The sequence below is a fragment of the Molothrus ater genome, chromosome 7, assembly GCF_012460135.2.
Source record: "Molothrus ater isolate BHLD 08-10-18 breed brown headed cowbird chromosome 7, BPBGC_Mater_1.1, whole genome shotgun sequence".
NCBI lineage: Eukaryota > Metazoa > Chordata > Aves > Passeriformes > Icteridae > Molothrus > Molothrus ater.
This window is the reverse complement of record NC_050484.2, coordinates 15,538,902-15,556,086: the sequence shown is the minus strand read 5'-3', so window position 1 is coordinate 15,556,086 and position 17,185 is coordinate 15,538,902. Positions and strand designations below refer to the sequence as shown.

The following is a 17,185-nucleotide window of genomic DNA, read 5'->3' as shown; positions in this document are numbered from 1 at the left end:
AAACACATATTATTTTAAGTATTAACAAATTTTTTCATAGTAAAACATACCTGTTATTTTTGTTCCCTCTTTGGTCTCAGAAGGCACTCCAACACCATATTCATTTTCTCCGGAGACACGGAAGTAGTAAATGGCACCTTCTTGCAAACCAGTCACTTTGTAGGACAGGCGATGACAGTTGTTTGTCACAGTGACCCACGCCTTTTTGCTAGCTTCTCGTTTTTCAATTACATAGTTCTTTACAGGTGCTCCACCATCATTTTCAGGAACATCCCAAGATAACACAGCAGATTCTTTAGTTATGTCTTTTGTTGCAACATTAGATGGTGGGCCAGGTGTATCAAGAACTTTGACCATTAAAGTCAAGGCGGTAGTGTTCAGGATGTTTTGCAATGTTAATGTATATTTTCCAGAATCATTTCTTGTTGCTTTTTCAATAGTAAGAGATGTACAATTACTTGAAGTGTCAATGCTTGCACGTGTACGGAGATCAGTGTCTGGTTTGTTCCATGTTACATTTGGGACTGGTTTGCCTCTGAAAGGAACAGTCATTGTGAATGATCCACCAGCCTTTACAATTAAAGTCTTCCGCATTTCACTGTCAATTTCAAAGGCAGGTTCTTCCTCTCTTTCTTTAGCCACCTGAGGTTCTGAGACATCACTTGGTTCACTGACACCCATTTTGTTAATGGATTTCACTCTAAAAACATACTCAGAGCCTGACGTTAATCCAGTTATGGTATATTCTGTGCCTCTTAAATTCTGAATAGCTGTTGTCCAGTCAGTTTCATCTGTTTTCTTGTATTCAACTGTGTATCCTGTTACTGGAGCACCTCCATCAAACAGTGGCTTTGTCCAACCAATTGTGATATTTGACCTTGTAGAATCCATAATCTTAGGTTTAGATGGGGGCGATGGCAGGAAGATTGGATCTTCTGCCTTAATCAATGGTGTGGTTTCACTTGGGAGACTTAGGCCAGCAGCATTTTCTGCATAAACCCGGAATTCATATTCACATCCCTCACGGAGACCCGATGATTTCACTCTTAAATCATAAACTGGCTTTTTGTTTACACGAATCCATCTTAGGCTGGTTTTCTCACGCCTTTCAATTACATAGCCTGAGATCTCACTGCCTCCATCAGACTCAGGTCTTGCCCAGCACAGAGTAATTGAATCTTTGCTCACACTGGTGATCTCTAAAGATGTAGGCGGGCTTGGAATTGTAAATGGGTCTAGGGCTTTGACAGCAACACTTTCTAGAGGCTCACCAACGCCATATTTGTTAACTCCCATTACTCTGAAAATATATTCATTACCTTTCAGTAATTTTGTCACTTTACAAGATGTTGTTTTAAGCTCTCCTTCACAAAGTGTCCATGCAATTCTGCTGGTCTCACGTTTTTCCACAATATAATGATCAATATCTGCACCACCGTTTTCTTGAGGGGGTCCCCATGACAAATGGCACTTTTCAGCAGTAAGGCCATTTATTTCTAATGGACCTGCAGGTGGGCCAGGTCTATCAAGTACTTTGCAATTAATTGCCAAAGATTTTGTTCCTGCAACATTCTGTAATGTTAGTACATACTGTCCTGAATCCCCTCGGATACAGTCCTTAATGGTTATTGCAGTAGTGTAATCTGTTGACACTATTTCAACTCTAGCTTTTCCTTCGAGCTCCTTGCCATCCTTTGTCCATGAAATCACTGGTATTGGCCGTCCTGCAACATCAGCATTGACTTTAAACACTTCTCCAGCTTTCACAACTACAACATCCCTGAATTTGGCATCCATCATAATTCTTGGAGCCTCTATGTCATCTTTCACGGTCACAGGTCCAGTTGATTCAGATGGCTGACTGAAGAGTCCAGCAGCATTCTTTGCAATCACATGGAATTCATAACGCTGGTCTTCTGTAAGTCCACCTACATCAAAGTATGTTTCTTGCACATTAGTAAAATTACATTTTAGCCAACGACCATCCGGTAGTTCTCGGCGTTCAATAATATATCCTGTTACTTTAGCTCCACCATCGTATTCTGGTTTAGTCCACTTCAATGAGACAGATGTTCTTGTAATATTAGTAACTTCTGGTTGACCAGGAGGATCACATGGATCTCTTGCAGCAACTGGTTCACATGCTTTGCTGCATTTGCCTATTCCAGCAATGTTTTCTGCATACACACGATATTCATACATGAGTCCTTCATCAAGACCTGTAACTTTCATTTGTGTATCAGTTATGAGGCTCTTGTTGACTTTTGTCCAAAGAATGCTGCTTCTTTCTTTATGCTCCAAATGGTATCCTAGTACTACGCTGCCTCCATCATTAACTGGTACCTGCCAAGTTACAATCATGAAAGATTTAGTTGCATGTGCCACACGAGGTGTTCCTGGTGGACCTGGAGGCTTAAATGGATACTCTGCCACAACAGAAGGAGAATTAGTATAAGTGCTCTTCCCATAGCGGTTTTCTGCACAAACACGGAACTGATATTCAGATCCAGTGACGAGCCGAGATACTTTAATTGATGTTCTTGCAACTGCTGCAGATACGACCTCCCATGTTGTTGTGGTAGTATCTCTCTTCTCCACAATGTAATTGCTAATGTGACATCCACCATCATATGCTGGAGGTTTCCAAGACAGAGTTACACTATCAGCACTAACTTCATCAATTTTAACATCAGTTGGTGGTCCTGGTCTGTCAAGGACAACTACAGTTAGAGAAGCTGTTGTTGTTCCAGCAGTATTTGAAAGATGTAATTCATACTGTCCCAGATCTTCATTTGTAGCTTCCTTGATGGACAGTGAAGTTAAAGTCTTTGATGTTTGAACATTTACCCTGGTTGTCTGTTTTAAGGGATTTCCATCCTTTTTCCAGCTAACAGTGGGAAGAGGTCGCCCTCTGAATGGAATGTCAATCTTAAGATCATCTCCAGCTTTCACCGTGAATGTGTTAAAAAGAAGCTCAACAGATGGCTGGATTTCAATATCTTTTGCAATGACTGGGACACCAAGTTCTCTTGGATCACTTTTTCCTTTTTCATTAACAGCAATCACCCTGAAACTGTACTCTTCTCCCATACTTAAGCCTGTTACTGTTGCTTCCAGTGTTTTCACCTGTGTACATGCACTCCATTTTACACTTCCTTTAGTCTGCATTTCTACTATATAACCAGTAATTTTACTACCACCATCACTCTCTGGCTTTTCCCATTTAATCGATGCAGAATTGCGAGTCACATCAACAAGAATGACCTTTGACGGTGGAGAAGGTGGTTCAGACACCTTAACTGGATCAGCAATTTCTGCTGGTAAACCAGCCCCATATTCATTTACAGCCAGAACACGGAAGTAATAACTACATCCTTCTTGTAGTTGAGTAATCTTGAAGGAATTCTTAGTACAGTTGCTTGTAACTGTGGCATATGCCTTTCTTGTGGATTCTCGCTTTTCAACTACGTAGTTGGTAATTTTAGCTCCGCCATCAATCAGTGGTGCTTCCCAGGCTAAAGTTACAAAATCTTTTTTCACTTCTCTGATGGTCAGGTTTAGAGGTGCACTAGGTGTATCAAGCACTCTGACATTAACAAAAGCGGATTTTTTGCCACTGTTGTTCTCTAAAGTAAGATTATATCTACCACTATCAAATCTATTGACATTGTCAATGACCAGCATTGTGTAGGAACTGGTGACTTCAATCTGAGCTCGCTCACTAATTGTTCCTTCCGCTTTCTCCCATTTAACTTCAGGTTCTGGTCTTCCTTTGATGGTGACAAACAGGCGTAAAGTACCACTAGCACGTACAGTGACTACTTTTCTGAGATCCGCATCAAGTTCAATTTCAGGAGGTTCAGTCTTGTCCTCTGCCAAGACTGCACCAGGTATAGTTGCAGGTTCTCCTACTCCTTCTGAGTTGATGGCACAGATGCGGAAGTTATACTCCTGGTTCTCCTTCAGTTTTGTCACGGTGAACTGTTTTGCTTGTAGGCCTGTTGGTGGGGTACAGGTAGTCCATTCATCAGCAGCAGCTTCTTTTACTTCCACTACATATCCTTTAACAGGAGCGCCACCATCATAAATGGGCTTACTCCAGGCAAGGGAAACTGATGACCTGGAAGTATCTGTAACCTTTGGATTGGTAGGTGGACCTGGCGGATATAATACATCACAAGCACGATAGAAAATGGATGGCTCACTGGGTTCCCCTACCCCTGCAGCATTTTCAGCAGACACTCTAAACTCATAGAAATGCCCATCAGTTAGACCTGTTACTCTGAATCGCAAGTCTGTCAGCCTTTTCTTATTGCATTTGGTCCACCGGATACCATCCTTGTCTCGTTTTTCAAGTATGTAACCTTCAATTTCAGCTCCTCCATTGTCTTCTGGGCGACCCCATGTTACCACCATAGAATCTTTTGTGATTGCTGAAACTTCAGGTGTTGAAGGAGGACCAGGGGGCTTGTATGGATTACGAGCCACAACTGGTTCAGATTCCAAGGGTTCTCCAACTCCATATTTATTCACTGCCATTACACGGAAAATGTATTCATTGCCAGGAAGGAGTTTGGTTACTTTGTGATTTAGAGCCTGCACATCTGTTGCTACTTGTGTCCATGAAAGCCTACTTGTCTCTCTCTTCTCAATGATATAATGTGAGATACTAGAACCACCGTCATGTGAAGGTGGAGACCATGACAAGTAGCATTTTTCTGCAGTGACACCTGTAATGTTCAAAGGTCCTTCTGGAGGTCCTGGTCTGTCAAGCACTTTCACAGTGATTGGTATAGATTTGGTGCCACCAACATTTTTGAGATTAAGAGTATAGTGACCTCCATCTACTCTTATACAGTCTTTGACAGTGAGACTTGTTTTCTCAATGGTAGATTTAATTTCCATTCTTGCAGTTGTTTCTTCAAGGTCTTTACCATCTTTTGACCATGTAATGTCAGGAATAGGTTTGCCATGGATATCAGCTTCAAGAACAAACGTTTCTCCAGCATGAACAACAATGACATCTCTGTATTTAGGATCCAATGAAGCTCCTGGTGCTTCAATTTCATCTCTGGCAGTAATAGGTCCTGTACTTTCAGATGGTTCGCTCAAGCAACCTGCTGCATTTCTTGCAATTACTCTGAATTCATATCGTTGGTTTTCAACAAGACCACTTACTGTAAATTCTGTTTCCAACACATTTGTAAAGCTGGCTTTCATCCAGCGACCATCTGGTAGTTCTTTCTTTTCTACAATATAACCAGTTATTTTGCTTCCACCATCATATTCTGGCTTTTTCCACTTCAGTGTGATATTACTTCTCGTAACAACAATGGCCTCTGGGCGGCCAGGTGGGTCACAAGGATCTCGGGCAACATAGAGTTCTGATACTTTGCTGACTTTGCCAATGCCAACAATGTTTTCAGCAGAAACTCTGAACTCATATTCAAGACCTTCTTCAAGGCCGTCTGTTTTATATTTGGTGTCCACAATAAGCGACTTGTTCTGTTTTGTCCAAAGAATGCTGTTCTTATCTTTACGCTCAAGATGGTAGCCAAGAACTTTGCTTCCTCCGTCATTAACTGGTTCATGCCATTGTACAATCATGTGGTCCTTGGAAGATGCTGTAACAAATGGGGTTCCAGGTGGTCCAGGCACCTTGTAGGGGTATTGCACAACAACTGATTTAGATGCCAAAGGAGAGCTCTTCCCATATCTATTTTCAGCAGAAATCCTGAACTGGTATTCAGAACCTGTTTTAAGCTTTGTTGCTTTGATGGTTGTTCTTGCAACAGTTGCTGACACAATGTTCCATGTGGTAGTGCTTGTGTCACGCTTTTCTACTATATAGTTGCTTATCTGGCAGCCACCAGTATAATCAGGTGGTTCCCATGATAAAACAACAAAGTCTGCACTAATTTCATCAAAGCGGACGGGTCCTCGTGGTGGGCCAGGCTTTTCTAGTACAATTATGCTCAGGTGCTCTGTTGCTGTACCTGCTGCATTTGTTGCTGTCACTGTATATTTACCAAAGTCTTCCCTGTTGCTTTCTTTAATATGTAAAATAGTTGATGTTGTCGTATTCTCAATATTTAATCTGGTTGTCTGTTTCAGTGGCTGCTCATCTTTTGTCCAAGTAATAGTAGGTTTGGGTCTACCTATAAATGGTACTTCTACCTTCAGATCTTCTCCAGCTTGTACACTGTATGTATTAAACATCAGTTTGAAACTTGGCTCAATAGTCAAGTCTTTAGCTATCACAGGAATTCCAAGTGCTCTGGGATCACTTTTGCCTTTTTCATTGTAGGCAATCACACGGAATTGATATTCCTGTCCTGGACTCAAACCAGACACCTCTGCATTACATGTTTTGGTCTCACTCACAACACTCCATTTTTCTGTTCCTTTAGGCAACATTTCAACAAGATATCCCAAAATTCTGCTACCTCCATCATGTTCAGGTTTTTCCCACGTAAGTGATGCACTTCTCTGAGTGACATCAGTGAGTGTTACTTTCCCAGGAGGCAGAGGTGGCTCTGAGGCTTTGATAGCATCCCTGGTTTCAACTGGAACACCAATTCCATATTCATTTTCAGCCATAACTCTGAAGTAATAAATTGCTCCTTCTGTAAGATTTTCAACTTTAAAACTTGTCTTGGCACACTTAGCACTTACATTTGCAAATGCCTTCCTGGTTGACTCACGCTTGTCTATTACATAGTTCTTTACCTTTGCACCACCATCAATAATTGGTGGCTCCCAAGATAATACAGCAGAATCCTTCTTTATATCCTTTACCACTAAGTTTTGTGGGGGTCCTGGCGTGTCCAAGACTTTCACTGTAACAAATGCAGATTTAGAACCACTGCTGTTCTCCAGTTTAAGAATATATTTTCCAGCATCATTTCTATCACAGTTGTCAATTGAAAGTTGGGTGTAGTTTATGCCTTTATCAATCTGAACTTTTTCTGAGAATTCACCTTCTTCTCGGGACCATGTGATGTCAGGTGTTGGTCGTCCCCTGAATGGTATGTGAATCCTAGCAGACCCACCAGCTCTAACCACTATCCCTTTCCTTAGCTCTGAATCAATATCAAGTTCTGGAGCTTCAAGTTTGTCTTCTGGTTTAATAGTACCAGGAACTGATGCAGCCTCTCCCACACCGATCTTGTTGAGAGCACATACTCGTAGTTTGTATTCTTGATGTTCAGTAAGCTTTTTGATCTCAAATCGAGTGGCGCGTATGCCTGTCTGTGGAGTAACAAGCGACCATTCGTCTTCATCTGCTTTACAGATTTCAACAAGGTATCCCTGGATTTCACAACCACCATCATAAATAGGTTTACTCCAACCGAGTGTAACTGAACTTTTGGTGGTATCCACAACATGGGCATTTGTAGGTGGGCCAGGCTTGAACATCGGGTCACAAGCTTTGAAGTAGGGAGAAACTTGGCTTGGTTCACCAACTCCAGCAGCATTTTCAGCAGAAACTCTGAATTCATATTCATGATCCTCTGTTAAACCTGTAACTCTTAATCGCAAATCTGTAATGCGGCGTTTATTGCATTTTATCCATCTGATGCCTGCTCGGTCTCTCTTTTCTACAATGTAACCTATGATTTCACTACCTCCATCACTGTCTGGCCGGGTCCAGCACACAGTCATAGAATCCTTCGTGATGTTGGTAATTTCCAAGGCCTTTGGTGGTCCAGGAACCACAAATGGATTTCTCATCATTACTGGCACAGATTCTAATGGCTCACCAACCCCATATTTGTTAACTGCCATGATACGGAAGACGTATTCATTTCCTTCCAAGAGTTTTGTTACTTTCAGCATTGTAGGTAAAACTTCTGAAGCAACCACAGTCCATGCCAGGCGGCTAGTTTCTCTCTTCTCTACAATGTAATGAGAAATATCACTGCCACCATCATGAAGAGGAGGACCCCATGCCAGTGCACATTTTTCAGCTGTAACTCCTGTCACTTGCACTGGGCCCTCTGGAGGTCCTGGCCTGTCCAAGACTTTTACGTTTACTGTTACTGTCTTTGTTCCTGCAACATTAGAGGCTTCTAGAATGTACTGTCCACCATCAACTCTAATAGCATCTTTTACAATTATTAATGCACTGAAATCGGTGTTCTTTATTTCATATCTAGCAGTGTCCTCAAGCTCTTTATCTCCTTTGTACCACTTAATGGTTGGTAGTGGCTTTCCATGAACATCAGCCTCAAGTCTGAATGTCTCACCAGCATTTACAACAATAGTGTCTTTGTACTTTGGATCCATTGAAATTCGTGGAAGTTCAACTTCGTCCCTTGCTGTTATTGGTCCTGTACTGTCAGAAGGTTTACTTATTGTACCTGCAGCATTCTTTGCAATTACTCTAAATTCATATCTTTGGTCTTCAGTAAGTCCTGTTACAGTGAACTGAGTTTCAATGATATTTGTGAAGCTCGCTTTCATCCAGCGACCATCTGGTAAGTCACGTTTTTCTACAATATAACCAGTAACCTTGCTTCCACCATCATATTCCGGTTTGGTCCACTGTAGAGTAATAGAGCTTCTTTTTATTATTATAGCTTCTGGGCGACCTGGAGGATCACATGGATCACGAGCTACATAGCACTCAGAAACTTTACTTGTTCTGCCTACACCAACAATGTTTTCTGCAGAAACTCGAAACTCATACTCAATTCCTTCTTCAAGGTTATTTGTCTTAAAACTTGTGTCCTGAATAATAGTCTTGTTTACTTTAGTCCATAGGATGCTGTTTTTCTCCTTTCTCTCAAGATGGTAGCCCAACACTCTACTGCCACCATCATTTACTGGTTCGTGCCATTGTACAACCATGGAGTCTTTTGTAACTGTTGTCACAAATGGTGTGCCAGGAGGTCCTGGTTCCTTGTAGGGATACTGTGCTACAACGGGTGCAGATTCCAATGCAAAACTCTGCCCATACCTGTTCTCAGCAAATATTCTGAACTGGTATTCTGAACCAGTTTTCAGTTTAGTCACCTTCAGTGTAGTTCTTGCAACAGTAGCTGAAACTGTTTCCCATACAGTGGTTGTCGTATCTCTCTTGTGCACAATATAGTTGGTGATTTGGCAGCCGCCTGTGTACACTGGGGGATTCCATGACAGGGTGATACTTTCTGCACTTATTTCATCAAACTTCACAGGTCCAACTGGCGGGTCAGGTTTGTCTAGAGTAATAATTTCAACAGAGGCAGACTTTTGCCCAACAACATTAGCCACAGTGATTTCATAAGTGCCACTGTCTTCTTTGCTAGTTTCCTTAAGATTCAATACAGTGAGGTCAGTTGAATCACTAACATTTACTCTTGTTGTCTGCTTCAATGGCTGGCCATCTTTAACCCAGGTAACAGTTGGCTTAGGTCGACCTGCAATTGGTATTTCTACTTTTAGGTCCTGTCCCACCTGAACACTGTAACTGTGGAAAGCAGGTCTTACATCAGGTTCAATCACCAGGTCTTTGGCAACGATTGGAACTGCAAGTGCTCGAGGATCACTCTTTCCCTTTTCATTTACAGCCATTACTCTAAAAAGATACTCTTCCCCTTGAGTTAGATTAGTAACAACTGCTTCAAGTGTTTTAACACGAGCACACTCTGACCACTTCTCACTACCCTTTGCTTGCATTTCAACAATATATTGTATAATTTTGCTACCACCATCATGTTCAGGTTTTGCCCAGCTTAGTGAGACACTGTTTCTTGTGACATCATCCACTGTTATTTTCCCAGGAGGCTGTGGAACTTCAGCAACTTTAATTGGGTCACTGGTTTCTGCAGGGAGGCCAATTCCATATTCATTCTCAGCAGAGATTCTGAAGAAGTAATAGCAGCCCTCCTGAAGTTGATCTACTTTCCATGAAGTCTTGTGGCAGTTTGTTACAACAGCTGCATATGCTTTTCTTGTTGCTTCACGCTTTTCAATAATGAAATTCTTTATTTTTGCTCCACCATCCAAGAGAGGAGGCTCCCATGAAAGTGAAACAGAGTCTTTAGTGATCTCTCTGATTTTTAAATTAACAGGTGCACTTGGGGTATCCAGTACTCTTACACTGACAAATGCAGACTTTGTTCCACTGCTGTTTTCCAAGGTCAGAGTATATTTTCCGCTATCAAATCTGTTAACATTATCTAGAACAAGGGAAGTAAAGCTACTAGTGGTATCAATAATAGCTGCTTCTCTGATGTCACCTTCCACTTTACCCCATTTTACTTCAGGTGTTGGACGACCTCTGATGGGAACAAACAGTCTTAAGGAACCTCCTGCTCTCACATTTACAATCTTCCTTAATTCCATGTCAAGGTCAAGGTCTGGTGCCTCCATCTTCTCTTCTACAATAACAGAACCAGGAATATCTGCATGCTCTCCAACTCCTGCTTTATTAACTGCACATATGCGGAATTTGTATTCGTGTTTTTCCACTAATTTTTCTACTTCCATGTGAGTATTCTTAATTCCAGTTGGAGGGGTACAAATTGACCATTCACCATCACTTACATCACATTTTTCCACAATGTATCCCTGAATTTCAGAGCCACCGTCATATATGGGTTTACCCCATGAAAGAAAAACTGAAGATCTTGTGACATCCGTAACTTTAGGATTATTGGGTGGACCTGGCTTGTAAATAGGATCACATGCTTTGTAGTAAGTAGAAGGTGGACTTGGTTCACTAAGACCAGCAGCATTTTCAGCTGAAACTCTGTACTCATAATCATGATTTTCTATAAGACCAGTCACTCTGTATCGCAGTTCACTTATCAGGCGTTTGTTACATCTTGTCCAGCGAATGCCTTCCTTATCTCGTTTTTCAAGGACGTAGCCAAGGATTTCACTGCCACCATCTGAGGCTGGTCTTTCCCATACAACTATCATAGAATCCTTGGTAACTGCTGTGACTTCTGGAGCCTTTGGAGGAAGTGGTACAACAAATGGGTTCTTTGCGACTACTGGATCAGACTCAAGAGGTTCACCAACACCATATTTATTTACTGCCATGATGCGGAAAACATACTCATTTCCTTCTAGAAGTTTTGTAACTTTGCAGTTCAGGGTTTGCACATTTGAGTCAACAATAGTCCACACCAAGCGACTGGTTTCCCTTTTTTCTACAACGTAGTGTGAAATATCGCTACCACCATCTTGTAGTGGAGGTTTCCATGACAGTGTGCATTTTTCAGCTGTAACACCTGTAAACTCAACAGGTCCTTCTGGAGGTCCAGGTCTATCAAGAACTTTGACGTTAACAGGAACCTTCTTTTCACCTGCCACATTCTTTGCCAGTAGTACATACTGCCCACTGTCAACTCTCGTGGCTTCCTTCACACTGAGGCTTGTTGCAAAATCAGTAGTTTTTATTTCCATATGAGCAGTGCTTGTCAGCTCACGATCACCTTTTAACCACTGAATGGAAGGTATTGGTTTGCCATGAACATCAGCATCAAGCTTGAATGACTCACCAGCATGCACTACAATAGTGTCTCTGAATTTTGGATCCATACTTATTTGAGGTGGTTCTACCTCATCTCTTGCTGTAATTGCCCCTGAGCTCTCAGACGGTTCACTGAAAACACCTGCAGCATTTCGTGCTATAACACGAAACTCGTATCTCTGGTTTTCGACTAGACCAGTTACTTCAAACTGAGTATCAATGACATTTGTAAAGCTTGCTTTCATCCAACGGCCATCAGGTAATTCCTTCTTTTCAACAACATAACCTGTGATTTTACTTCCACCATCATATATAGGTTTCTTCCACTGGAGTGTTACTGAGCTTCTTGTGACAATTATAGGTTCTGGACGACCTGGAGGGTCACATGGGTCACGTGCAGTATAGCATTCTGATGCTCTACTTGCCTTTCCAATTCCCACTATGTTTTCTGCAGAGACTCTGAATTCATATTCAAGACCTTCCTCAAGGCCAGTTGTCTTAAACTTGGTATCTGGAAGAGGTGTTTTATTCAGTTTAGCCCACAGAATGCTGTTTCTTTCTTTGCGCTCCAAGTGATAACCAATGATCCTGCTACCGCCATCGTTGACCGGTTCGTGCCATTGTACCACCATGCTGTCTTTTGTGATATTTGTAACAAAAGGAGTTCCAGGTGGACCAGGAACTTTAAATGGGTATTGGGCTACTATTGACTCTGAGGTGAGATACGTACTCTTCCCATATCTGTTCTCAGCTGCAATTCTGAACTGATATTCGCAGCCAGTCTTTAAACGACATGCTTTTATAGTTGTTCTAGCAACAGTAGCTGACACAATATGCCAAGTCGTGGTGGAAGTGTCTCTTCTTTCTACAATGTAATTATTGATAGAGCTACCACCATCATACTTGGGTGGTTCCCAGGAAATGGTAATACTATCTGCTGTGACTTCATCTACTTTTACTGGTCCAGTTGGAGGTCCTGGTTTGTCAAGGACAACAATATTTAGTGTCTCAGCTGCTTCACCAGCAGAGTTTGTAAGTTTAACTAAATATGATCCCACATCTTCTCTGCATGCTTCTTTTATTGTTAACACTGTGTTGTTTTCTGAGCTTTCTGCATTTACTCTTGTAGTCTGCTTCAGTGCCACATTGTCTTTATGCCAAGACACTGCTGGTTTGGGTCGACCAACAAAAGGAACATCAACCTTTAAGTCCTCTCCTGCTAGAACACTGAAAGTAGTAAACAGTAGTTTGAAAGCTGGGGGGATCACAAGATCTTTTGCAACCACTGGTATACCCAGCTGGCGAGGATCACTGATACCTTTCTCATTCTGAGCTGAAACACGGAAGGTGTATTCTTCACCTTGGATCAGTCCTGTGATGGTGGCTTCAGTAACTTTTACGGTAGCACAGGTTGACCACTTTTCACTGCCTTTGCTTTGCATTTCTACAATATAGCCCAGAATTCTGCTACCACCATCGTGTTCGGGTTTTTCCCAAGATAAGGTTACACTATTTCTTGTCACATCCAACAAAGTTATTTTCCCTGGTGGAAGTGGTCTTTCTGACACTTTTATGGATTCTGAAGTTTCAACTGGAAGGCCTATTCCATACTCATTTTCAGCAAGGACTCTGAAGTAGTAGTTGCAGCCTTCCTGCAGTGAATCAACTTTCCAGCTGGTCTTGTGGCAATTCGCATTAACAGTTGAATAAGCTTTTCTTGTTGATTCACGTTTTTCAACTATATAATTTTTTATTTTAGAGCCACCATCTATGAGAGGAGGCTCCCATGTGAGTGTAACTGAAGATTTTGTAACTTCCTTTATTTTCAAATCTTGAGGTGCCCCTGGAGTATCAAGAACTCTGACGTTCACAAAAGCTGTTTTACTACCTGAGCTGTTTTCAATTGTCAGTATGTATTTGCCACTATCAAATCTATTTACATTTTCAACAATAAGTAAAGTATAAGAACTTGTTGATTCAATGCTTGCTCTATCCAAAGATTCCCCATGTTCTCTTGTCCATTTAACTTCAGGTGCTGGTCTTCCTTTAATTGGGACAAAGAGTCTCAGAGTACAGCAAGCTCTAATAGTTACAACTTTACGTAGCTCTGCGTCAAGTTCAATCTCTGGAGGTAGCATTCTTTCTTCAGCTTTTGGAGTGCCAGGAACAAGAGCAGGTTCCCCAAGACCTTCAGAGTTCATAGCATATATCCGTATTTTATACTCTTGGTTTTCTTTCAAGTCAGTGATGGTAAAAGAAGTGGCCTTTAGACCCACTGGTGGAGTTACAATCTTCCACTCATCTTCTTCAGGTAGAGCAATCTCAACCATGTAACCTGTGATCTCTGAACCACCATCATATATTGGTTTGTTCCATGCTATTGTAATAGAAGACTTGCTGCTATCCAAAACACGAGGATTACCTGGGGGACCAGGCTTAAACACAGTATCACAGGCTTTATAGAATGGACTGGTTGGGCTTGGCTCACTGACACCAGCAGCATTTTCTGCCATGACCCTGTATTCATATTCATGGCCTTCTGTCAGTCCAGACACTTTAAAACGTAAGTCAGTAACAACCCTTTTGTTACATTTCACCCACCGTAGACCAGTCTTGTCTCGACGTTCTACAATATAGTTAGTTATTGGGCTCCCACCATCAGAATCAGGATGGCCCCAACAGACAACCATAGAATCCTTTGTAATTGCTGTAACTTCGGGTGTTTTAGGTGGATCAGGTGGAACATATGGATTTACTGCAAGAATGGGCTCTGATTCCAGAGGCTCACCGACTCCATATTTGTTAACAGCCATAACTCGGAACACATACTCATTGCCCTTCAACAGTTTAGTAACCTTCAGTTTAGTCACTGGAACTTCTGCACCTACAGATGTCCACGCTAATCTACTTGTTTCACGTTTTTCAACCACATAATGGTCAATCTTTGCTCCTCCATCATCCAGTGGAGGTAGCCACGACAGCACACATTTTTCTGCAGTGACTTCAGACACAGCCAAAGGCCCTTCTGGGGGACCAGGTCTATCAAGAACTTTAACATTGAAGATATGCTTGGCAAAGCCACCAGGGTTTGTTGCAGTAAGTGTGTAAGCACCACCATCCCTTCTTGAGGAATCTTTGTTGGTGAGAATGGTAGAGAAATCTGCTATTTTTATTTCTAATTTTGCTGTGTCCTCAAGTTCTTTTTCTCCCTTTGTCCATGTCATAGTTGGTGGAGGGCGACCTGAAACATCAGCCTCAAGTCTGAAAACTTCACCTGCTTTCAGCACTATGGTGTCCTTGTATTTAGCATCCACCTTTATCCTTGGTGCTTCAATGTCATCTCTACAAGTGATTGCATCTGATGGCTCTGAGGGCTGACTAACAGCTCCACCAGCATTCCTAGCAATGACACGGAATTCATAAGCAGCATCTTCTGTCAAGCCACTTACAGTGAATTCAGTCTCTAGTATATTGCTGAAATTAGCCTTCAGCCAACGGCCACTAGGAAGGTCTCTTTTTTCAACAGTGTAGCCAGTTATCTTAAAACCTCCATTATATTCTGGTTTAGTCCACTTCAGTGTAACTGCATGTCTTGTAATGTTCAGAGGTATCGGCTTACCAGGTGGATCTATTGGGTCCAGGGCAAACACAGGCTCAGATGGCTTGCTTGGCTTACTCTTCCCAGCCAGGTTTTCTGCTATAACACGGAATTCATACGCAATGCCATCAGTAAGTCCAGATGATTTAAAGATATTTCCTGACACCAACATTTTACTTACAGTCTGCCAAACAATGCTGTTTCGCTCTTTTCTTTCAATGTGATATCCTAGTATTGGGCTTCCACCATCACTAACTGGCTCATTCCAGCTAATGGTCATGGTTTCTTTGGTGACTGCAATCACCTGAGGAGTGCCAGGAGGCCCAGGTACCTTAAACGGATAGTTGGCAACTACAGACTCTGAAGTAATGGCTGGACCAACTCCATATCTGTTTTGAGCTTTAACACGGAACTGATACTCAACTCCAGTAGTGAGACGAATGGCTTTAAATGTAGTGCGTATCACTGTAGTTGCCAATTCAGTCCACGTGGTACTGTCGGTCTGACGCATTTCTACAACATAGTTACTTATTGGTACACCACCATCATTCAAAGGAGGCTCCCATGAGAATGTTAGGAAATCACATGAAATTTCTTCGAATTTGATTGGTCCAGTAGGTGGTCCAGGTATGTCATGAACCTGAACTGTGATTACTTCACTAACTTCTCCAACAATATTTTTAGCTGACAGTGGATATTGACCACTATCACTTCGAATGCATTCATTGATGGTCAGTATGGTTGCAGTTGCTGTATTTTCATAATTTACCCTTTGTGTTTGCTTAAGTATTTGGTCTTCTTTCTTCCAAGTCACAGTAGGCCTTGGACGACCAAGTACAGGGATTTCAATCTTGATATTGTCACCAGCTTTGGCAATGACTGTTTTCTGGTAAATAGCACGGAGGTCAAACTCTGGTAGCATTGTTTGCTCCTTGATAATAACTGGTCTGCTTTCCCTTGGGGCACTTCTTCCAGCACTGTTAACTGCCATAACCTGGAAAGTATACTCTTCATTTTCAGTTAGATTCTTTACTACACAGTCCAGCGTTTTTACAGTGGTGATGTGTGCCCACTGGTTGGTTCCTTTTCTCTGTGCTTCAATTACATACCCAGTGATCTTGCTGCCACCATCGTGTTCTGGTTTTGGCCAAGCCAGGCTAACTGAATTCCGTGTTACATCCATAATATTAAGGCTCTCAGGTGGGGATGGGGCCTCGGAAGCTTTTACTGGTTCTGTAGTTTCAGCTGGCTCACCAATACCATACTCATTTTCAGCCAGTACTCTGAAATAGTATTCACACCCCTCAGCCAAATTAGGAACCTTGAAGGAACACTTCTGGCAGTTGGTTGTGACTGTTGAATATGCCTTCCGAGTTGATTCGCGTTTCTCAACAATGTAGTTGGTTATACGTGAGCCTCCATCTACCAGAGGCATATCCCATTGGAGGGTTATGCTGTCTTTGGTTATTTCTCTAGGCTTAAGGTTTATTGGTGGACCTGGTGTATCCAAGACTTTTACATTTACAAAGCCAGTCTTCTTACCAGCAGCATTTTCAAGAGTCATTACATATTTTCCTGCATCATATCTGGTGCACTCTGTGACAATCAAGAGTGTAAAAGAGTCGGTATTTTCAATACTGGCACGTCCTTTGAGTGAAACATCATCTTTTGTCCATGTAACTTCTGGAGTTGGACGTCCTTTAATAGGTACAAAAATTCGAATAGTGCATCCAGCTCTAACAACAAGTGTTCTTCTTAGCTCAGCATCCAGTTCAAAGTCAGGAATCTCTTCTCGGTCAACGATTTCCACACTTGGAATTATTGCTGCTTCACCGACACCTGCAGCATTCATTGCAGAGATTCTGAAATTATACTTGGCCCCGGTCTGCAGAGGAGCTACAACAAATTGAGTAATTCTTAAAGCAGTCCCTATTGTGTCTTTCACCCATTCATCTTCTCCTTCTTTTTGATGCTCTACTATATAGCCAGTGATTTCAAGACCACCATCATAGTGAGGCTTGTTCCAGGCTAAAGATGCACTTGTCTTTGTGGTATCAGTCACCCTTGGATTTGCAGGTGGACCTGGTGGGTCTGAAAAGCAAATAAAAGATAAAACATTA

General features: G+C 41.9%; 1 protein-coding gene across 1 annotated transcript in view; it reads right to left on the bottom strand.

Annotated features, from left to right (window-relative positions):
* TTN (titin) overlaps nucleotides 1-17,185 on the bottom strand; it is a 237,258-nt gene that overhangs the window by 28,621 nt on the left and 191,452 nt on the right. Inside the window, 1 exon segment of the mRNA XM_054515423.1 lies at nucleotides 51-17,156. Within this exon segment, the coding sequence (XP_054371398.1) occupies nucleotides 51-17,156 (17,106 nt within the window).